General features: G+C 44.3%; 2 protein-coding genes across 2 annotated transcripts in view; one reads left to right on the top strand and one right to left on the bottom strand.

Moving 5' to 3' along the window:
• Nucleotides 1-13,846, bottom strand: part of TMEM135 (transmembrane protein 135) — a 354,887-nt gene extending 341,041 nt beyond the window's left edge. The window contains exons 1-2 of the mRNA XM_063671308.1: nucleotides 13,660-13,846; nucleotides 11,340-11,384 (exon numbers count right to left, since the gene is read on the bottom strand). The gene's annotated coding sequence lies outside the window, so the exon portion shown is untranslated. The remainder of the gene's footprint in view (nucleotides 1-11,339; nucleotides 11,385-13,659) is intronic.
• A 120-nt stretch (nucleotides 13,847-13,966) lies between these two features.
• On the top strand, nucleotides 13,967-23,694 carry FZD4 (frizzled class receptor 4). The gene is made up of 2 exons (XM_054438024.2): nucleotides 13,967-14,574; nucleotides 16,892-23,694. Exons 1-2 carry the CDS (start codon nucleotides 14,281-14,283, stop codon nucleotides 18,218-18,220), a joined length of 1,623 nt encoding a protein of 540 aa, XP_054293999.1. The 5' UTR covers nucleotides 13,967-14,280; the 3' UTR covers nucleotides 18,221-23,694.
• The last annotated feature ends 450 nt before the right edge of the window (nucleotides 23,695-24,144 follow it).

Genomic DNA, 24,144 nt, shown 5'->3' with positions numbered 1-24,144 from the left:
CAGTCTGAAGTCTCAGGTCTGATTGACAGGTTTGTTGCTATTTACCCCATAACCTGGTTTCCACAGAAATCCTAGTTTCTGGAGAAGGTAGGTGGAGGAAAGATAGAGTTAGATATGGTGGGAAGGGTCCTGGTAACAGAGTAAGGGACCTCTAGTTTTAACCCTGTATTAGATAAGTCATTTCCATTCACTGGGTCTCAACTGCTTTATCTGTTAAGTGGTGTTCAGCAGCAGATGATCTGGAAGATTCCTTCTAGGTCTCTGATAGTCTAATGGATACTATCAACTGCTACTGTTTCTTTACATTGGTGTGAAAATTGTTTTCTTTTTTTTTGAGAGAGTCTCACTCTGTTGCCCAGGCTGGAGTGCAGTGGTGTGATCTTGGCTCACTGCAATCTCCACTTCCCAGATTCAAGCGATTCTCCTGCCTCAATCTACCGAGTAGCTAGAATTACAGGTGCGCGCCACCACACCCAGCTAATTTTTGTATTTTTTAGTAAAGAGGGGGTTTTGCCACATTGGCCAGGCTGGTCTTGAACTCCTGAAGGGCTACTGAAGGAAAATCAGATCAAAACGTAAGCATGTGGAAATTTTCAGGATGTAATAAATGAGTGATTTTTAACGTCTATCCTATTTTGGGGAGGCATTTCAGTTACCTTAGCAATGCATACTATAAAAACTCAATCAATAGTTGTTAACTGATTAAACTTACTATAATGACTAGGCAAGGAACTAGCTGATTATCAAATTTCCTTGCAATGCTAATATCCTCTAATAAATTTTACAGAGAAAACCTATGGAGGCAATGAAGCTGTCTAAGGTAGCATGCATAATGATTAAAAGCACAGACTGTAGAGTCAGACAGACCTGTGTTGGATATCAACTCGGCCATTTACTGCAGGACCGCAGGCAAGTTTCTTAATCTATCAGATACTCTGTTTCCTCATCTGCAAAATGGGGAGACTAACAGCAGGTACTGTATAGATTTATTCATTTAAGAAATATTGCATGAACCCGGGAGGCGGAGCTTGCAGTGGGCCGAGATCGCGCCACTGTACTCAACCTGGGCGACAGAGCAAGCCTCTGTTTCAAAAAAAAAAAAAAAAAAGAAAAGAAAGAAATATTCACTGAGGTGGGGGTTGCTTCCAAGATGGCAGGTTAGGAAGACCTCCAGTCTACAGCTCCCAACAAGATCGACGCAAAAGACAGGTGATTTCTGCATTTCCAACGGAGGTACCTGGTTCATCACATTGGGACTGGCTGGACAGTGGGTGAGCCGAAGTAGGGTGGGGTGTCACCTCACTCAGGAAGCGCAAGGGATCAGGGGATTTCCCTTTCCTAACCAAGGGAAGCCATGGGTAACTGTACCTGGAGGAATGGTACACTCCTGCCCAAATACTATGCTTTTCCCATGGTCTTCGCAACTGGCAGACCAGGAAATTCCCTCCTGTGCCTGGCTTGGTGGGTCCCATGCCCACAAGTCTTGCTCGCTGCTAGCGCTGCCATCTGAGATCGACCTGGGATGCTGGAGCTTGGTGGGGGGAGGGGCGACCGCCATTGATGAAACTTGAGTAGGCGGTTCTATGCTCACAGTGTAAACAAAGCAGCAGGGAAGCTCGAACTGGGCAGAGCCCTGCAGCTCAGCAAGGCCTACTGCCTCTCTAGATTTCACCTCTGCAGGCAGGGCATATCTGAACAAATGGCAGCAGATAGCTTCTAGAGACTTAAACGTCCCTGCCTGACAGCTCTGAAGAGAGCAGCGGTTCTCCCAGCACAGTGTTCGAGCTCCAATAATGGAAAGACTGCCTCCCTCAAGTGGGTCCCTGACCCCCGTGTAGCCTGACAGGGAGATACCTCACAGTAGGGGCTGACAGACACCTCATACAGGCGGGTGCCCCTCTGGGATGAAGCTTCCAGAGGAAGGAACATGTTGGCAGCAATATTTGCTGTTCTGCAGCCTCGTCTGGTGATACCCAGGCAAACAGGGTCTGGAGTGGACCTCCAGCAAACTCGAACAGACCTGAAGCTGAGAGGCCTGTTAGAAGGAAAACTAATAAACAGAAAGGAATAGCATCAACATCAACCAAAATGACATCCACACCAAAACCCCATCCATAGGTCACCAACATCAAAGACCAAAGGTAGGTAAAACCACAAAGATGGGGAGAAAACAGAGCAGAAAAGCTGAAAATTACAAAAACCAGAACGCCTCTTCTACTCCAAAGGAATATAACTCCTTGCCAGCAAGGGAACAAAACTGGACGGAGAATGAGTTTGACAAGTTGACAGAAGCAGGCTTCAGAAGGTCGGTAATAACAAACTTCTCTGAGCTAAAGGAGCATGTTCTAACCCATCGCAAGGAAGCTAAAAACCTTGAAAAAAGGTTAGACGAATGGTTAACTCGAATATCCAGTGAAGAGAAGAGCTTAAATGACCTGATGGAGCTGAAAACCACAGTATGAGAACTTCATGAAGCATACACAAGCTTCAATAGCTGATACGATCAAGCGGAGGAAAGGATATCAGTGATTGAAGATCAAATTAATGAAATAAAGCAAGAAGACAAGATTAGAGAAAAAAGAGTGAAAAGAAATGAACAAAGCCTCCAAGAAATATGGGACTATGTGAAAAGACCAAATCTACATTTGACTGCTGTACCTGAAAGTGACGAAAAGAATGGAATCAAGTTTGAAAACACTCTTCAGGATACAACCTAGCAAGACAGGCCAATATTCAAATTCAAGAAATACAGAGAACACCACAAAGATACTCCTCAAGAAGAGCAACCCCAAGACACATAATTGTCAGATTCACCAAGATTGAAATGAAGGAAAAAATGTTAAGGGCAGCCAGAGAGAAAGGTCAGGTTACCCATAAAGGGAAGCCCATCAGACTAACAGTAGATCTCTCAGCAGAAACCCTACAAGCCAGAAGAGAGTGGGGGCCAATATTCAACATTCTTAAAGGAAAGAATTTTCAACCCAGAATTTCATATCCAGCCAAACTAAGCTTCGTAAGTGAAGAAGAAATAAAATCCTTTACAGACAAGCAAATGCTGAGAGATTTTGTCACCACCAGGCCTGCCTCACAAGAGATCCTGAAGGAAGCACTAAACATGGAAAGGAACAACCGATACCAGCCGCTGCAAAATCATGCCAAAATGTAAAGACCATCGAGACTAGCAAGAGACTGCATCAACTAACGAGCAAAATAACCAGCTAACATCATAATGACAGGATCAAATTCACACATAACAATATTAACCTTAAATGTAAATGGGCTAAATGCCCCAATTACAAGACACAGACTGGCAAATTGGATAAGGAGTCAAGACCCATCAGTGTGCTGTATTCAGGGGACCCATCTCATGGGCAAAGACACACATTGGCTCAAAATAAATGGATGGAGGAAGATCTACCAGGCAAATGGAAAGCAAAAAAATGCAGGGGTTGCAAACCTGGTCTCTGATAAAACAGACTTTAAACCAACAAAGATCAAAAGAAAAAAAGAAGGCCATTACATAATGTAAAGGGATCACTTAAACAAGAAGAGCTAACTATCCTAAATATATATGGACCCAATATAGGAGCTCCCAGATTCATAAAGCAAGTTCTTAGAGACCTAAAAAGAGACTTAGACTCCCACACAATAATAATGGGAGACTTTAACACCCCACTGTCAACATCAGACAGATCAACGAGACAGAAAATTAACAAGGATATCCAGAACTTGAACTCAGCTCTGGACCAAGTGGACCTAATAGACATCTACAGAACTCTTCACCCCAAATCAACAGAATATACATTCTTCTCAGCACCACATCACACTTATTCCAAAATTGACTATATAATTGGAAGTAAAACACTCTTCAGCGAATGTAAAAGAAGAGAAATCACAACAAACTGTCTCTCAGACCACAGTGCAATCAAATTAGAACTCAGGATTAAGAAACTCACTCAAAACCGCACGACTACATGGAAACTGAACAACCTGCTCCTGAATAACTACTGGGTAAATAACGAAATGAAGGCAGAAATAAAGATGTTCTTTGAAACCAATGATAACAAAGACACAATGTACCAGAATCTCTGGGACACATTTAAAGCAGTGTGTAGAGGGAAATTTATAGCACTAACTGTTTACAAGAGAAAGCAGGAAAGATCTAAAATCAACACCCTAACATCACAATTTAAAGAACAAGAGAAGCAAGAGCAAACAAATTCAAAAGCTAGCAGAAGGCAAGAAATAACTAAGATCAGAGCAGAACTGAAGGAGATAGAGACACAAAAAACCCTTCAAAAAAATCAATGAATCCAGGAGCTGGTTTTTTGAAAAGATCAACAAAATAGACCACTAGCTAGCCTAATAAAGAAGAAAAGAGAGCAGAATCAAATAGACGCAATAAAAAATGATAAAGGGGATATCACCACTGATCTCACAGAAATACAAACTACCATTAGAGAATACTATCAACACCTCTATGCAAATAAACTAGAAAATCTAGAAGAAATGGATAAATTCCTGGAAACACACACCCTCCCAAGACTAAACCAGGAAGAAGTTGAATCTCTGAATAGACCAGTAACAGGTTCTGAAATTGAGGCAATAATTAATAGCCTACCAACCAAAAAAAGTCCAGGAACAGACAGCTACACAGCTGAATTCTACCAGAGGTACAAAGAGGAGCTAGTACCATTCCTTCTGAAACTATTCCAGTCAATAGAAAAAGAGGGAATCCTCCCTAACTCATTTTATGTGGCCAGCATCATCCTGATACCAAAGCCTGGCAGAGACACACAAAAAAAGAAAATTTTAGACCGATATCCCTGATGAACATCGTTGTGAAAACCCTCAATAAAATACTGGCAAACCGAATCCAGCAGCACATCAAAAAGCTTATCCACCACGATCAAGTGGGCTTCATCCCTGGGATGCAAGGCTGGTTCAACATATGCAAATCAATAAATGTAATCCATCACATAAACAGAACCAGTGACAAAAACCACATGATTATCTCAATAGATGCAGAAAAGGCCTTTGACGAAATTCAACAGCCTTTCATGCTAAAAGCCCTCAATAAACTAAGTGTTGATGGAATGTATCTCAAAATAATAAGAGCTATTTATGACAAACCCACAGCCAATATCATACTGAATGGGCAAAAACTAGAAGCATTCCCTTTGAAAACCGGCACAAGACAAGGATGCCTTCTCTCACCACTCCTATTCAACATGGTATTGGAACTTCTGGTCAGGGCAATCAGGCAAGAGAAAGAAATACAGGATATTCATTTAGGAAAACAGGAAGTCAAATTGTCTCTGTTTGCAGATGACATGATTGTATATTTAGAAAACCCCATTGTCTCAGCCCAAAATCTCCTTAAGCTGACAAGCAACTTCGGCAAAGTCTCAGGATACAAAATCAATGTGCAAAAATCACAAGCATTCCTATACATCAAGAACAGACAAACAGAGAGCCAAATCATGAGTGAACTCCCATACACAATTACTACGAAGAGAAAAAAATACCTAGGAATCCAACTTACAAGGGATATGAAGGACCTCTTCAGGGAGAACTACTAAAACCACTGCTCAACGAAATAAAAAAGGACACAAACAAATGGAAGAATATTCCATGCTCATGGATAGGAAGAATCAATATCGTGAAAATGGCCATACTGCCCAAGGTAATTTGTAGATTCAATGCCATCACCATCAAGCTACCACTGACATTCTTCATAGAATTGGAAAAAACTACTTTACATTTCATATGGAACCAAAAAAGAGCCCACATAACCAAGACAATCCTAAGCAAAAAGAACTAAGCTGGAGGCATCACGCTACCTAACTTCAAACTATACTACAAGGCTACAGTAACCAACACAGCATGGTACTGGTACCAAAACACACATATAGACAAATGGAACAGAACAGAGCCCTTAGAAATGGCACCACACATCTACAACCATCTGGTCTTTGACAAACCTGACAAAAAAAAGCAATGGGGAAAGCATTCCCTATTTAATAAATGGTGCTGGGAAAACTGGCTAGCCATATGCAGAAAGCTGAAACTGGATAGCTTCCTTACACCGTATACAAAAATTAACTCAAGATGGATTAAAGACTTAAATGTTAAGACCTAAAACCATAAAATCCCTAGAAGAAAACCTAGGCAATACCATTTAGGATATAGGCATGGGCAAAGACTTCATGACTAAAACACCAAAAGTAATGGCAACAAAAGCCAAAATACACAATGGGATCTAATTAAACTACAGAGCTTCTGCACAGCAAAAGAAACTATCATCAGAGTGAACAGGCAACCTACAGAATGGGAGAAAATTTTCACAATCTATCCATCTGACAAAGGGCTAATATCCAGAATCTACAAAGAACTTAAACAAATTTACAAGAAAAAACAAACAACCCCATCAAAAAGTGGGCAAAGGATATGAACAGACACTTCTCAAAAGAAGACATTTATGCAGTCAACAGACATATGAAAAAATGCTCATCATCACTGGCCATCAGAGAAATGCAAATCAAAACCACAATTAGACACCATCTCACACCAGTTAGAATGGGGATCATTAAAAAGTCAGGAAACAACAGATGCTGGAGACAATGTGGAAAAATAGGAACACTTTTACACTGTTGGTTGGAGTGTAAATTAGTTCAGCCATTGTGGAAGACAGTGTGGCGATTCCTCAAGGATCTAGAACTAGAAATACCATTTGACCCAGCAATCCCATTACTGGATATATACCCAAAGGATTATAAATCATTCTACCATAAAGATACCTGCACATGTATGTTTACTGCAGCACTAGTCCTTTAAAAAAAGGAAAGCTAGGTGTGAAGTTTGGGAAATCAGGGGTAAAGTGGAACCCACAGGGACAAACTAGATCCCATGTCTGTCTTTAACCACCTCTAAGCTTGATAATGCAGGTGACCTGCAGAAGGTGGAGTCCTTAGCAACACAACTACTCAAGCACCTGGCCCAGGACTCCGAAAAAATAAAGGAGAAGATCATCAGGAGGTGGAAGAACTGCAGGCCCGGGTGCTACCCCATGCCAATAGGTGAGCCAGCAGATCAGTAACAATGCACATGAGCCACCATGGTGCCTGGTACCCAGCACTGACTTTCAGAGCATAAAAATGCTGCTTCACATCTACCTCCTCAATCTTGCATTAATTTTTCTTGTAGTTTACTCTAATCTAGAACCATGTAGGAAGGAGATTCTGGGAAAGTTCGTTTCAGCTTAGCTAGATTAACATAATATGAAAGTAGTAGAGTCTACTCCTTGTCAGCCTGGGATGCATACAAACTTCTTTTAACCACACTTAACTTCCAAATAAAGAGCAAAATAATGCTTTCCCTTCACAATACACAATTGTCCCTCATGCAACTAAAAATATGCTATCCTTCTCCCTGAGAAAGACTACAAAGTCCCTTTATTCATCTTTGGGTGGTAATCATTCTTCTCCTAGCTGAGTCACTCTCTCCTTTGATATCTTGTTATTTAATTCTGTCCTGGTTATTTGTTGCTAAACAACAAACCAATCTAAACCTACAGGAATAAAACAATGACCATCACGGATTTTATGTGTTACGAATTTGGAAAAGGCACAGCAAGGATGTTGGGATGACTCCAACAGTAGAGGTTAGGAACAGCGGGAGCCAGAGAATCCACTTTCAAGATGGCTTCTTTCCTCACATTTTGGGCACCTGGCTTGGGATGGCTGAAGGACAGGCTCATCTGGGACTAATGAAGAACCTGCATGTAGCCTCTCCTTGCAGTCTTAGAGTAGCTGAACAATTTACAAGGCCGCTCAGAGTTCCAAAGTGAGTTTTCCAGCAAACAAAGTAGAAATTGCATGACCTTCATGATGTAGCTTTGGAAGTCATGTAGTAGCACTTACAGCATAGTCTGTCGGGTGAAGAAGTTACAAACCCTCCCTGATTCAAGGCAAGAGAACATAAATTCCGTGCTGTAACAGGAGAAGCATGAAAGAATTTGAGGCCATGTTTTAAAACCGCCATCTGGGACTTTATCTCATCTAGTTCATGCTTATACACAATATGTGGTAGCTAGTTCACCCTTTGGTCATTATTTAGCATCAATTTCATTCATATTCATTTCTCATCTCCATTAATTAATAAGAGTGCTGTCTATGAGAATATTATTAAAAGTGCCTTCCTTTCCATGCTTCCCAAAGTCTCTTGGAAAATTACCCATCCTTCAAAGCTAAGCTTACATTCTAATTTTTCTACAAACTTACCAATTACACGTAATCCCTTGACTTAAAATGCCTTGGCTTCAGACCCCGGCTTTTACCAACTGTCTCATGGCATATATGATTCCTAATGGCTTCAGCTGGCAATAATGAGATGAGTGGTCGACTAACTATAGTAGTAAACAGTGATTTAAAAAATGTCTTAGGCTCCATCCTGGCTAACACAGTGAAACCCCGTCTCCACTAAAAATATAACAAAGTAGCCAGGCATGGTGGTGGGTGCCTGTAGTCCCAGCTACTTGGGAGGCTGAGGCAGGAGAATGGTGTGAACCTGGGAGGCAGAGGTTGCAGTGAGCCAAGATTGCACCACTGCACTCCAGCCTGGGTGACAGAGCAAGACTCTGTCTCAGAGGAAAAAAAAAAAAAAAAAGTCTTAGGCTCATTCATGAAATAGAGAAACACATTTGCTTCTGAATTGAAAAACAATTTCTGTCAAGGTATTTTTTTTTAGGCCAGACGCAGTGGCTCATGCCTATAATCCCAGCACTTGGGAAGCCAAGGTGGGTGGATCACTTTAAGCTCAAGGTTTTAAGACCAGCCTGGGCAATATGGCGATACTTGTCTCTACAAAAAAATATAAAAATTAGCACAGCATGTTGGCTCACACCTGTGGTCCCAGCTACTCAGGAGGCTGAGGCTGGAGGCTCGCTTGAGCCCTAAAAGCAGAGGTTGTGAGCCATGATCACACCACTGCACTCCAGCATGGTCGACAGAGTGAGACCCTATCTCAAAGAAAAAAAAAGATATTCGTCTACTGTAAAAGATTTAAGAATGGACACAGTCAAATAAAAAGGAAGATAAATAATTGGCAAAACAACTGACTTGAGAAGAAAGCTGAAAGTGTGAACCATGCCTGACTTGGAGGAGTGGTTTATAATCTTGACTTAACCATCATTCTGGAACCACTTAGGTAGTGTTTTGGCGGTTGCCTATACCCGGCTCATAATGCAGGCTTTCTTTTTCTGAATAATCAGATCACTTACAGCCAGAACCATTCATTTATGTATTAAACAAATAACTACTAAGTGCCTTCTATGGCTCAGGTAATATTGTTCTATGTTGTTTAAGAGCACAGTAGTGAAAAAGACACAGCCTCTGACTTCAGAGGAGAGTGAAAGAGACAAAAACAAAACAACCCAATAACTTTATAATACAGAATCTTATGTACAACAACAAGGGGAGACTGGAAATAAGAGAGCTCAACCAAAATGTTTTTTATGATTAACATAAAAAACTTGTTTTGCCCTTGGTCTCATGTCTTAATCTCCCCCAATGTGACTGTAAGCTCCTTGAAGGCAGAAACCACCTTTAACATGTCTGCATACTCCCTAGTACCCAGCTCAGTAACATGTCCACAATAACCCATCACTAAACATTTGTTAATAGCTTGACTGATCAATTTCACTGAAATGAAATGAGGCTATGGAGGTAAAAGTGTGTTTGCATTATTTTTTGCCTTCCATGGAGGTTTTTGGTTGTTCATCTTTGCATTAACTCATCACCACCAATAAATAAGGATGTCTGATGTACCATTTAATGCTTGCTAAATTTACAGGTAGGAGGAAAAATTTTGAGCTTCTATTCCTTGACATGCAAGAGCTCTGGGATGACAATTCTCTGCTAGCTAGTGGTGCAATGGACTAAGAAGGGAGTTTGGCTCTGCCACTTAACAGGTGTTACTTAATCTCTTGCGAACTTTGATTCCTCAGCTCGAAGTAAGATCAGTGTTCCCTTCCACCTTACTCAGTAGGCGCACTTTTGTTTTATAACTAGTTTGGGTGCAGGGGGAGATGTAACACCCTATTTACAAACGGATGGAATGTGGCATGACATCTTCCTTTGCTTCTGTTGTTCCACAGTAAATTCCCAATACTTATGGGGTTTTAGTCCCAGTGAATTATTTCCCTCAAAAACCAGGCAGGATAATAATGAACCACTTTCTTGCATTTTCCATCAAGACAGCTCTTTGTGAGTTCTAAATGTTCTATCTAGATTCAAAGAAGCTGGTTTCTTCATGAGTGGTTGGAATAAGACTTTTCTTGGAAGCTACTGAATATGGATTAGTTGGATTGTTTTATAGGAAATAAAAAGCAGGCTCTAGGGTAACTACTTCAGCACTTAATTGGGTTAGCAAAGAGCTGCAAATGAGAGATTTTCCCGTAGGAGGGAAAGGATGTTTATAGCTTCCACCCCCTTAGGTGATGCATTTTAACCTAAACGTTACTCTTCCAATGCAGCCTTTAATTTAGTAAGCATTACAAGAATCTATTAGAGCAGAAAACGTCAGGTTGAAAAATTAACACATCACCAGAGTTAATAAGAACCCAGCCTCCTATTAGATACAAATGGAGAGCCCTCCAACTGCCCAACAGACTGTTGAAGTCATGTTTGTTGCAGCTCCAAAGTAGTTGAATCTTTACTGCTCAGAGGCTGGACCAAGGAAACTGCCCAGGCACTTAAGCCAGAGTTAGCAGGGGCCCATGGCTTGCACTTTATTCAGGTGTCCCTATCTTTTCCTCTCAGAAATGCTGTGCATGTCACAGGGTGGATATCCCTCTGCCTGGGACTCCCTTGGGAAGTGTTTTCTGTAACAAAGACAAACATGCCATGCCTGTCACCAGGGGCAGATTGTGGACTGTGTAAACCACTCCAGGAGAGGGAGGCTGAGGGGCTCCAGGCCATTCAGATTTAGCTCTAAGTTATGGTCTTTGTTGTCTTTACACATTCAGACTGAAATGTGATTCCCCTAGCTTTCTTTTTTGGAAAATACCGGTGATGAGTTCCACGACTAGAAAGAAAAGCTGTTGACAGAAAAGGCTTCTGATAGGGAAGGGGCTTCTTCATGTGTTCTCAAAGGAGACAATTGCTTCAAGCAAGCTGAGGCAGGATGCCAGGTCTAGGAATAAGAGGTCCAGATCACAAAATGGTCATCTTTAACTATGGATTAGGCTGGGCGTGAAGCAATTTCCTCTGCAAGAGCAGTACCATGCACACAGAATTTAGGGCCAGGCAGACATGCATGAGTTCTTCTCCACGACTTACTGTGTAATCTTGGGCAAACTGCTTGGCCTCTCAGAGCATCAGTTTCTGCAAGTTGTGAGAAATAAATAAAATTAAGGACGTAAGGCATGTAACACAGTGTCTGAAAGTAAAGAGTTCTATATGAGTGGTTTGTTATTGATTTGAAAACAGTATTCCTTCACCCAGCACAAATGATGTTCCTTGTGTGCCAGGCCCTGTATGAGGGACAGGTCCTCCTCCTTGACCTCAGGGAGTTCACTGTTTAATAAGCCATGTAAGCATATCTTCAGCACAAAGCACACCCCACCACCACCACTCTTCCCTAGAAGAAGGGCCAATTGCATACTAACTACACTTTGTTGAGTAGCTACGAGTCTTGCAGGTCATCCCCCTTTGAGTAGCCCTCCAGACTCAGCCACTTCTACCTTCAATTCACCCATTAATTCTCTATCTGCGCACTTAGCAAACTAAGTTATTGGTGTTTGTTAATCCTTTGTCTCCTCCTGTGAGATCCTAAAGGATGAGGATTATCTATTCATTTGATCTATTCATCTGATTATGTATTCATCTCTGTAACCCAAATGATTAATAGATCATTTGAGCTCTACATTTGATCGTTTATTCATCTCTGTAGGCCAAGGGTTTCATGCATTACTCAGCACAGGCACACATTCAATCCTATTGCTGAGTACATTGATTGCCAGGTGGGAATTTTTTCTGGGAAAATAGCTCTGCCTTCCATCTTTGAAGAGCCTCTTCTGGGCCCTGGTTTGGTTGGTCTTGTCATTTTCTATTACTTTGGTTCTAGCCTCAGTTTCCTAATCTCTATAAGGAGCTAACGGAACCTCCTTCATTGGGAGTTTATGATGAAGACTGGAGACAATGCAGCTTCTCCGTGTCCAACACAGTTCTAGGCACAGAGCCAAATACCAAAAAAAAGTTGATTCCATTTTTGCCCTCAGTCAACTCTCGTTGCCAATATAAGAAGACTAAAAATACAAGACAGAATATGAGTGTCACATGAGTGGCACAGACATTCTTCCAACTTGCACCTAGCCTCTGCCATATGCCACTGAATTGGCTGAAATGGGAGGATAAAAACATACATAAAACAGTGCCAAGAAAACAGTGGCAAGTGTTGGACAAAAAGATCTCAGGAAGAGGGTGAAAAGCCTTTTACCCAGATCCTCAGTCCGGGGCTGCTGGAGCTGTCTTTGGCACCAGGCTGGAAAGCAGGAGGCTGTCCCATAATTGATCTCCCCTAGCTGTTTTGGAAACACACACACACACACACACACACACACACACACACACACCAATCACCAAGTTCTTCAGCATTTATTATGTGTCAGACACTGCTAAATGATTTACAGGTATTATCTCACTGAACTCTTAGAACAACTGTGTGAGGTGAATATGAACTTCCCTACTTTACAGCCGGCCACTTTGAGGCTCAGAGAGGCACCATAGCTTCAACACAGTCAAGCAACAAGTAAACGGTGGAGGAATCCACCTGCTGGGAGTTTACTGGCCGACTGGAAAGCAGAGAGAGGGTGGACCAGCACAAAGCCGCAGGGGGCTGGTACTGAGACAGGAAAGTTGGGTTCAAACCTGGGTCGCATGATCCCCAGATCCCTAGGAACCGAAGCAGAAGCAAACAAAAAAAGGGGTGCAGGCTGGTGGGGAGGGGGTGCCCGGGAGGCCAGGAGAGAGGAGTCACGGTGGTTGTGCGCCTTCCTCGTCCCCAGCGCACAGGTCAAGCCTCTCCCCTCCCGCCCTCTCACCCTCCCAACCTTATTTAGAAACCGTGTCCCCGAGACAGGAAGGGCGGCGGGCCGAGAAGCACGGAGAGTCCCGGTCTCATTTCCTTTCGAATCCCCCTGTGGAATTTCATTTCATACGGTGAGGAAATCAGAGCGCGAGACAGTCGGCGGGTCTGCAGCTCCGCAGCTCTGGGGCGCCTCCCCGCTGGCGGCTGGAGGTGGGCGGCTCCCTGCGCAGGTCGGGCGAGTCTGGGGGCGGGGAGAGGCCGGGCCCGGATCGCCGCTAGTCCGGAGTGAAAATAGCTGTGGACTCGCGCAGTACCAGGCACCATGCTAAGCCTTCAACACTTTATCTCTAATCCTCCCAAGTGACTTTACACAGGAGACTGACGCCGAGAGGTTGAGCAATTTGCTCAAGGTCACACAGCCGGGACTGAAAGCCATAATCGGTGTAAATCCAAATCCTCAGTTCTTTGTGTACGTTTCTCTGCCTGACGGGGAGGTGGCCACCGGCCTAGGTTACAGCTGAAAGGAGACAGGAAGGAAAGGGGGCAGATGGAACAGGGCGCACTTCTCACCTGCAGGAGAAGGGGACAGGACGGCGCGGCTGGAGCCACTGGGCTGCGTCCCTGCTTGGCCCCTGCGCGCCTAGATCCGGGTGGGAGGAAAGCGAGAGCCGGGAGGCGGGCGGGGCGGGGCGCTAGGGGAGGGAGGAAGGGAGGGGCGGCCGGAGGAGGGGGCCGGAGGGCGGGTGCCTGACCCCTCCAGCGGGAGAGCGGCCCCGCCCCGCCGCCTCGCCCCTAGCTGCCCACCGCGCCCGGCCATTGGAGAGACCCGCTGTCCGTCCCGCCCCGCCGCCGCGCCGGGAGCCTCCAGCGCCGCGCAGGGCTCCGGCGGTGAGAGCTGCGCAGCGCTGGCTGCTGGCTGGCCTCGCGGAGACGCCGAGCGGACGCGGCCGGCGCCGGCTTGTGGGCTCGCCGCCTGCAGCCATGACCCTCGCAGCCTGTCCCTCGGCCTCGGCCCGGGACGTCTAAAATCCCACACAGTCGCGCGCAGCTGCTGGAGAGCCGGCCGCTGCCCCCTCGTCGCCTTATCACACTCCCGTCCCGGGGGCTGGGAGCAGCGCGGGCAGCCGGCGCCCCCGTGCAAACTGGGGGTGTCTGCCGGAGCAGCCCCCGCCGCTGCCGCTGCTGCCCCCGATGCTGGCCATGGCCTGGCGGGGCGCAGGGCCGAGCGTCCCGGGGGCGCCCGGGGGCGTCGGTCTCAGTCTGGGGTTGCTCCTGCAGTTGCTGCTGCTCCTGGGGCCGGCGCGGGGCTTCGGGGACGAGGAGGAGCGGCGCTGCGACCCCATCCGCATCTCCATGTGCCAGAACCTCGGCTACAACGTGACCAAGATGCCCAACCTGGTTGGGCACGAGCTGCAGACGGACGCCGAGCTGCAGCTGACAACTTTCACACCGCTCATCCAGTACGGTTGCTCCAGCCAGCTGCAGGTGGGCGCCCCCACCCCCACCCCCACCCCTGGCGAGACCCCTTGGGGAGGGACGCTCCAAACTAACTTTGCAGAGCCCATGCCAAGTTGATCATCCTAGCCCGAACGAGACAGCTCTCCTGGAAGAGTTATTTCCATCCCCACCCCCACTTTCTCAGGGACTGGAAGCCAAAACGTTGTGTAAGTCATCTGGCCTGGGAAAGAACCCACTCTTACACCCCGCCCTTCCGTTTTTCTCCCTTGCCCACCCATGTCTGGCCCAGACCCCTAACCCCAGTGGAGCTGAGGGTTATCTCTGCCAAGGATACTGGCCGCCACTGCTCGGTGGGCGAGTGGGAGGGAGCCAGCTGCAGCTAAGACTTGGAGGGAGAGATGAGACCATCCTTCACCGAACTTCCTTCTCCCCACTATTTTTGGGGTGTTATTAAATGAAACACTGCTGCACCTTTTTCTGCTGAATAGCCCCTTCTCACGACGTCCCGCAGGGTTTTAGAGGTCATGCATGAAGGAGCGGTTGGGTTGGCTTGAGTTCTTACTTATCCTCAGAGTTGAAGGTACGTTTAATGCTTGGAGGGTGAGAAGAAGCTGCAGGAAGGTGGTTGGTATATTGGAAGAAATTTTTTTGCAGTCATTAAAAAATGTAAAGCATATCTAATGATAGAGAAAATGTTTATTCCACAGTAATAAGAATTTGCATATACAGGGTGATTATAATCCTGCAAAATAAAAAATTCATTGGGATAATGAAAGACTGAAAGGAAAATTTTTAAAGTGTTAACATTGGTTATGTTTGGGTTGGTGAGGCTGGGTGATTTTTAGAAATTTAGAAAAGAGAGAAGTTGTGGGAAAAAGTAGACGTTAGTTGTCCAGGCTTCAGAAATCTGGTTTCTGGCCGGGCGCGGTGGCTCACGCCTGTAATCCCAGCACTTTGGGAGCCCGAGGCGGGTGGATCACGAGGTCAGGAGTTCAAGATCAGCCTGACCAACATGGTGAAATCCTGTCTCTACTAAAAGTACAAAAATTAGCCGGGCGTGGTGGCGTGCGCCTGTAATCCCAGCTACTCAGGAGGCTGAGGCAGGAGAATCGTTTGAACCCAGGAGGCGGAGGTTGCAGTGAGCGGGGATTGCACCATTGCACTCCAGCCTGGGCCATAGGAGCTAAACTCCATATCAAAAAGAAAAGAAATCTGTGGTTCTGGCTGTAACTTCTGAGAGATAATAAACAGACATACAGCTTACTTACTAGGTGCATGTTTCTACATAGATCATTTTAAAACTTGGTTTGTGGTTTTGGAAAGATGGTGGGGATTAGACCTGTTACTGCTAAAATATCCCTTTGGAAGTTCCAGAACTTTAGAACTAGGTTATAAAAGCTTAAGAAATGATCCTCCAGCTCTCAGTTTGGAAACAGCACATATCCTGACATCAGTGGCAATTTGTTGGAGAAACAGCTTTTGCAGGGATATATATTTTTAATTACATGTATCCTGGGGAAAGCGGCCAAGCTGTTTTGAAGGACAAGACTGGATCCCTTTACATGCTGGAAAATAGTTACTGGTAACTCTAGACTTCATAGACAACATCTGTAAGGAGCCAAGCAGACTGTTTATCAATGCTGGAGGAATTGAGGACAGCAACTGGACTCTCCCCTGCTGGTATTGCAGTTTCAGCAACTTAACATTTACATTTTCCTATTGTGCTTCATTATTATTCATTGAGGAAACCTGGCCAAACAAATCCCTAGTGACCAGAGACCTCAATCTGCATCCCATCCTTGAGTCTAACTGTCTCAATTGGGCCATTTTTGTTTCAGTATGGGACTAGTTTAAAGAAATTTTTAAGGGATAAATTAGGGAGAAGAGAATACTAACAGGATCTACATTTTTTTTAACTTTTATTTTTAAAATGATAAAGAAACGGGGATAAAAATAAACCACCTAAATGAGTCATATTAGTTTCTTTAGCTTTTTCAAATAGTTTCTAAAATGGAAGGAGATTGAAAGCCAGTTTTTTAAGATTTATTTCAAGTGTTGTGCAAAGAGGGCTTATGCAATTCTTCAGACCCTATTTATTTTATTTATTTATTTATGTACATTCTTCTGGAAAGGATTACTAAAGCCAAAATAAGAAAAGCGTGTAAGTGATGGATTATCAGGCACCCTTCTTTGAGGTCAGAGTAAACAAACAGACTCCCGATAGGTTGGTTTAAAAGTAGATACCTACATTGCCTGGAAGCATTCAACTCAGCTTTGTGGGAGCATTTGGTCAAACTTCCAAGTCATTGTTTTTTTGTGTGTGTTCATTTTGTTACTTTTCCAGTTCTTCCTTTGTTCTGTTTATGTGCCAATGTGCACAGAGAAGATCAACATCCCCATTGGCCCATGCGGCGGCATGTGTCTTTCAGTCAAGAGACGCTGTGAACCCGTCCTGAAGGAATTTGGATTTGCCTGGCCAGAGAGTCTGAACTGCAGCAAATTCCCACCACAGAACGACCACAACCACATGTGCATGGAAGGGCCAGGTGATGAAGAGGTGCCCTTACCTCACAAAACCCCCATCCAGCCTGGGGAAGAATGTCACTCTGTGGGAACCAGTTCTGATCAGTACATCTGGGTGAAAAGGAGCCTGAACTGTGTGCTCAAGTGTGGCTATGATGCTGGCTTATACAGCCGATCAGCCAAGGAGTTCACTGATATCTGGATGGCTGTGTGGGCCAGCCTGTGCTTCATCTCCACTGCCTTCACAGTACTGACCTTCCTGATCGATTCTTCTAGGTTTTCCTACCCTGAGCGCCCCATCATATTTCTCAGTATGTGCTATAATATTTATAGCATTGCTTATATTGTCAGGCTGACTGTAGGCCGGGAAAGGATATCCTGTGATTTTGAAGAGGCAGCAGAACCTGTTCTCATCCAAGAAGGACTTAAGAACACAGGATGTGCAATAATTTTCTTGCTGATGTACTTTTTTGGAATGGCCAGCTCCATTTGGTGGGTTATTCTGACACTCACTTGGTTTTTGGCAGCAGGACTCAAATGGGGTCATGAAGCCATTGAAATGCACAGCTCATATTTCCACATTGCAGCCTGGGCCATCCCCGCAGTGAAAACCATTGTCATCTTGATTATGAGACTGGTGGATGCAGATGAACTCACTGGCCTGTGCTATGTTGGAAACCAAAATCTCGATGCCCTCACCGGGTTCGTGGTGGCTCCCCTCTTTACTTATTTGGTGATTGGAACTTTGTTCATTGCTGCAGGTTTGGTGGCCTTGTTCAAAATTCGGTCAAATCTTCAAAAGGATGGGACAAAGACAGACAAGTTAGAAAGACTGATGGTCAAGATTGGGGTGTTCTCAGTACTGTACACAGTTCCTGCAACGTGTGTAATTGCCTGTTATTTTTATGAAATCTCCAACTGGGCACTCTTTCGGTATTCTGCGGATGATTCCAACATGGCTGTTGAAATGTTGAAAATTTTTATGTCTTTGTTGGTGGGCATCACTTCAGGCATGTGGATTTGGTCTGCCAAAACTCTTCACACGTGGCAGAAGTGTTCCAACAGATTGATGAATTCTGGAAAGGTAAAGAGAGAGAAGAGAGGAAATGGTTGGGTGAAGCCTGGGAAAGGCAATGAGACTGTGGTATAAGGCTAGTCAGCCTCCACGCTTGCTTCATTTTGAAGGGGGGAATGCCAGCATTTTGGAGGAAATTCTACTAAAAGTTTTATGCAGTGAATCTCAGTTTGAACAAACTAGCACCAATTAAGTGACCCCCGTCAACCCACTGCCTCCCACCCCGACCCCAGCATCAGAAAACCAATGATTTTGCTGCAGACTTTGGAATGATCCAAAATGGAAAAGCCAGTTAGAGGCTTTCAAAGCTGTGAAAAATCAAAACGTTGATCACTTTAGCAGGTTGCAGCTTGGAGCGTGGAGGTCCTGCCTAGATTCCAGGAAGTCCAGGGCGATAGTGTTTTCCCCTGCAGGGTGGGATTTGAGCTGTGAGTTGGTAACTAGCAGGGAGAAATATTAACTTTTTTAACCCTTTACAATTTTAAATACTAACTGGGTCTTTCAGATAGCAAAGCAATCTATAAACACTGGAAAGGCTGGGTTCAGAGAAGTGTTACAAGAGTTTTATAGTTTGGCTGATCTAACATAAACATCTTCTGTGGTGCGCTGTCTGCTGTTTAGAACTTTGTGGACTGCACTCCCAAGAAGTGGTGTTAGAATCTTTCAGTGCCTTTGTCATAAAACAGAGTTATTTGAACAAACAAAAGTACTGTACTCACACACATAAGGTATCCAGTGGATTTTTCTTCTCTCTTTTCCTCTCAAATTTCAACATCTCTCTTCTTGGCTGCTGCTGTTTTCTTCATTTTATGTTAATGACTGAAAAAAGGTATTTTTATAGGAATTTTTGCACTGCAGCATGCTTAAAGAGGGGAAAAGGAAGGGTGATTCACTTTCTGACAATCACTTAATTCAGAGGAAAATGAGATTTACTAAGTTGACTTACCTGACGGACCCCAGAGACCTATTGCATTGAGCAGTGGGGACTTAATATATTTTACTTGTGTGATTGCATCTATGCAGACACCATTCTGGAAGAGCTGAAATGTTAAGTTTCTTGGCAACTTTGCATTCGCACAGATTAGCTGTGTAATTTGTGTGTGTCAATTACAATTAAAAGCACATTCTTGGACCATGACATAGTATACTCAACTGACTTTAAAACTATGGTCAACTTCAACTTGCATTCTCAGAATGATAGTGCCTATAAAAATTTTTTTATTTTTTAAAGCATAAGAATGTTATCAGAATCTGGTCTACTTAGGACAATGGAGACTTTTTCAGTTTTATAAAGGGAACTGAGGACAGCTAATCCAACTACTTGGTGCATAATTGTTTCCTAGTAATTGGCAAAGGCTCCTTGTAAGATTTCATTGGAGGCAGTGTGGCCTGGAGTATTTATATGGTGCTTAATGAATCTCCAGAATGCCAGCCAGAAGCTTGATTGGTTAGTAGGGAATAAAGTGTAGACCATATGAAATGGACTGCAAACTCTAATAGCCCAGGTCTTAATTGCCTTTAGCAGAGGTATCCAAAGCTTTTAAAATTTATGCTATACGTTCTTCACAAGGGGGTACCCCCAGCAGCCTCTCGAAAATTGCACTTCTCTTAAAACTGTAACTGGCCTTTCTCTTACCTTGCCTTAGGCCTTCTAATCATGAGATCTTGGGGACAAATTGTTGACTATGTCACAGGTTGCTCTCCTTGTAACTCATACCTGTCTGCTTCAGCAACTGCTTTGCAATGACTCATTTATTTATTAATTCATGCCTTAAAAAAAAATAGGAAGGGAAGCTCTTTTTTTTCTGGTTTGTTTTTGTTTTTGTTTTTGTTTCTTTTTTTCAATCACACTTTGTGGAAAAACATTTCCAGGGACTCAAAATTCCAAATAGGTGGTCAAATTCTGGAAGTAAGCATTTCCTCTTTTTTAAAAATTTGGTTTGAGCCTTATGCCCATAGTTTGACATTTCCCTTTCTTCTTTCCTTTTTGTTTTTGTGTGGTTCTTGAGCTCTCTGACATCAAGATGCATGTAAGGTCCATTGTATGTTTTGGAAGGCAAAGTCTTGGCTTTTGAGACTGAAGCTAAGTGGGCACAGTTGGCCCCTGCTGCTTTGCCCAATCTGAGTACCTTGGCTAGACTCTAGGTCAGGCTCCAGGAGCATGAGAATTGATCCCCAGAAGAACCATTTTAACTGCATCTGATACTCCATTGCCTATGAAATGTAAAATGTGAACTCCCTGTGCTGCTTGTAGACAGTTCCCATAACTGTCCAGGGCCCTGGAGCATGCACCCAGGGGCAGAGCCTGCCCTTACTCACGCTCTGCTCTGGTGTCTTGGGAGTTTGGCAGGGACTCTGGCCCAGACAGGGGAAGGAAGACCAGGCGGTAGGGGACTGGTCTTGCTGTTAGAGTATAGAGGTTTGCAATGCAGTTTTCTTCATAATGTGTCAGTGATTGTGTCACCAAGGCAGCATCTAGCAGAAAGCCAGGTATGGAGTACGTGATTGATACTTGTCAATGACTAAATAACAATAAAAGAGCACTTGGGTGAATCTGGGCACCTGATTTCTGAGTTTTGAGTTCTGGAGCTAGCGTTTTGACAATGTTTTGGGTTTTGACATGCCTTTTCCACAAATCTCTTGCCTTTTCAGGGCAAAGTGTATTTGATGAGAAGTGGCCATTTGGATTAGTAGCCTTAACAATGCTACAGGGTTATAGGCCTCTCCTTTCACATTCCAGACAATGGAGAGGGTTTACGGTTTCAGGAAAAGAACTTTGTGGCTGAGGGGTCAGTTACCAGTGACCTTCAATCAACTCCATCACTTCTTAAATCGGTATTTGTTAAAAAAAATCAGTTATCATTTTATTTATTGAGTGCCAACTGTAGTAAAGCCCTGAAATAGATCATCTCTGTTCTTCTAACTGATCTAGGGTGGGGACGCACCCAGGTCTGCTGAACTTTACTGTTCCTCTGGGAAAGGAGCAGGGACCTCTGGAATTCCCATCTGTTTCACTGTCTCCATTCCATAAATCTCTTCCTGTGTGAGCCACCACACCCAGCCTGGGTCTCTCTACTTTTAACACATCTTTCATCCCTTTCCCAGGATTCCTTCCAAGTCAGTTACAGGTGGTTTTAACAGAAAGGATCAGCTCTGCTTCATGACAGTCTCTGGAGAAATCCCTTAGGAAGACTATGAGAGTAGGCCACAAGGACATGGGCCCACACATCTGCTTTGGCTTTGCCGGCAATTCAGGGCTTGGGGTATTCCATGTGACTTGTATAGGTATATTTGAGGACAGCATCTTGCTAGAGAAAAGGTGAGGTTGTTTTTCTTTCTCTGAAACCTACAGTAAATGGGTATGATTGTAGCTTCCTCAGAAATCCCTTGGCCTCCAGAGATTAAACATGGTGCAATGGCACCTCTTTCCAACCTCCTTTCTGGTAGATTCCTTTCTCCTGCTTCACATAGGCCAAACCTCAGGGCAAGGGAACATGGGGGTAGACTGGTGCTGGCCAGAACCATCTGCTTGAGCTACTTGGTTGATTCATATCCTCTTTCCTTTATGGAGACCCATTTCCTGATCTCTGAGACTGTTTCTGAACTGGCAACTTACTTGGGCCTGAAACTGGAGAAGGGGTGACATTTTTTAAATTTCAGAGATGCTCTCTGATTTTCCTCTCCCAGGTCACTTTCTCACCTGCACTCTCCAAACTCAGGTTCTGGGAAGCTTGTGTGTCTAGATACTGAATTGAGATTCTATTCAGCACCTTTTAGCTCTATACTCTCTGGCTTCCCTCATCCTCATGGTCACCGAATTAAATGCTTATTGTATTGAGAACCAAGCTGGGACCTGAGGACACAAAGATGAGCTCAACAGTCTCAGCCCTAGAGGAACAGACTCAGGGATTTCACCAGGTGGGTGCAATATTTGATTTCTGGTGAGGTGACCACAGCTGCAGTTAGGGAAGGGAGCCACTGAGCACAGACTTTGGAAGGAACCTTTTTTTGTTGTTTGTTTGTTTGTTTGAGACACCATCTTGCTCTGTCACCCAGGCTGGGGTGCAATGGCGTGATCTTGGCTCACTGCAACCTCTGCCTCCTGGGTTCAAGCGATTCTCCTGCCACAGCCTCCCGAGGAGCTGGGACTACAGGTGCGTGCCACCACGCCCAGCTACTTTCTGTATTTTTAGTAGAGATGGGGTTTCACTGTGTTGGCCAGGCTGGTCTCGAGCTCCTGACCTCGTAATCTGCCCGCCTCAGCCTCCCAAAGTGCTGGGATTACAGGTGTGAGCCACCACACCCGGCCTGGAAGGAACCTCTTAAAATCAGTTTACATCTTGTATTTTGTTCTGTGATGGAGGACACTGGAGAGAGTTGCTATTCCAGTCAATCATGTCGAGTCACTGGACTCTGAAAATCCTATTGGTTCCTTTATTTTGTTTGAGTTTAGAGTTCCCTTCTGGGTTTGTATTATGTCTGGCAAATGACCTGGGTTATCACTTTTCCTCCAGGGTTAGATCATAGATCTTGGAAACTCCTTAGCATTTTGCTCCTACCAAGGATCAGATACTAGAGCCCTACATAATAGATTTCATTTCACTCTAGCCTACATAGAGCTTTCTGTTGCTGTCTCTTGCCATGCACTTGTGCAGTGATTACGCACTTGACAGTACCAGGAGACAAATGACTTACAGATCCCCCGACATGCCTCTTCCCCTTGGCAAGCTCAGTTGCCCTGATAGTAGCATGTTTCTGTTTCTGATATACCTTTTTCATCTTCTTCTTTGCATCAGCCAATTCCCAGAATTTCCCCAGGCAATTTGTAGGGACCTTTCTGGGGTCCTATATGAGCCATGTCCTCAAAGCTTTTATACCTCCTTGCTCTCCTACAATATTCAGTACATGACCACTGTCATCCTCGAAGGCTTCTGAAAAGAGGGGCAAGAGCCACTCTGCCCCACAAAGGTTGGGTCCATCTTCTCTCCAAGGTTGTGAAAATTTTCAAATTGTACTAATAGGCTGGGGCCCTGACTTGGCTGTGGGCTTTGGGAGGGGTAAGCTGCTTTCTAGATCTCTCCCAGTGAGGCATGGAGGTGTTTCTGAATTTTGTCTACCTCACAGGGATGTTGTGAGGCTTGAAAAGGTCAAAAAATGATGGCCCCTTGAGCTCTTTGTAAGAAAGGTGGATTAAATATTAGGTGTAATCTGAAAAAAGATAAAATGTGACTCCCCCTGCTCTGTGCAGCAGTCGGGCTGGATGCTCTGTGGCCTTTCTTGGGTCCTCATGCCACCCCACAGCTCCAGGAACCTTGAAGCCAATCTGGGGGACTTTCAGATGTTTGACAAAGAGGTACCAGGCAAACTTCCTGCTACACATGCCCTGAATGAATTGCTAAATTTCAAAGGAAATGGACCCTGCTTTTAAGGATGTACAAAAGTATGTCTGCATTGATGTCTGTACTGTAAATTTCTAATTTATCACTGTACAAAGGAAACCCCTTGCTATTTAATTTTTGTATTAAAGGAAAATAAAGTTTTGTTTGTTAGGTTGTGTGTGACTTTGCATATTTCTGAAAGTATATGACAGCCACTAGGAAGCATATACACCCAGCAGTGAGAAATGGAGGATTCAGTTTGCAGGGCAGATTGGGAACTCCTTTCTGAGGGCCTCTTTCTTTTTTGCTGGGGCTCTTTTTCCCCTGTGGGATTTCTCCTGGGACAGCAAACCCCCACAGTCTAAGGTCAACAGAATTGATTACTAATATGGTCATCAGTAACACTCAAGTAGGTCACATGATGCTTTGGATATAACTATAGTTCTCAAGTTGTTATCCCAAAGACACCTCTTTTTTTTTTGGCATTTTCAATGCATGTGGGTATCTTTGCCTTCCAAGCCCCACTGACTTAATCTGATGGCCTCAAAAAGAGTTTTCCCATCATTGCTAGAACTTTTGGCCTCTTAAAAAAAGGAAAGGAAAGGGGGCTTTTTTTTTCTT

The sequence above is a fragment of the Pongo pygmaeus genome, chromosome 9, assembly GCF_028885625.2.
Source record: "Pongo pygmaeus isolate AG05252 chromosome 9, NHGRI_mPonPyg2-v2.0_pri, whole genome shotgun sequence".
NCBI classification, from domain to species: Eukaryota; Metazoa; Chordata; class Mammalia; order Primates; family Hominidae; genus Pongo; species Pongo pygmaeus.
Note: the sequence above shows the minus strand (reverse complement) of the source record. Positions and strands in the feature narration are given on the sequence as shown.

What these genes read in the sequence shown, in the direction of transcription:
- FZD4 (XM_054438024.2), top strand. Translation starts at nt 14,281, where the DNA reads ATGCTGGCCATGGCCTGGCGGGGCGCAGGGCCGAGCGTCCCGGGGGCG. An exon ending in GTTGCTCCAGCCAGCTGCAG is followed by an intron (nt 14,575 to 16,891) that starts GTGGGCGCCCCC and finishes TTACTTTTCCAG; the next exon opens with TTCTTCCTTTGTTCTGTTTA.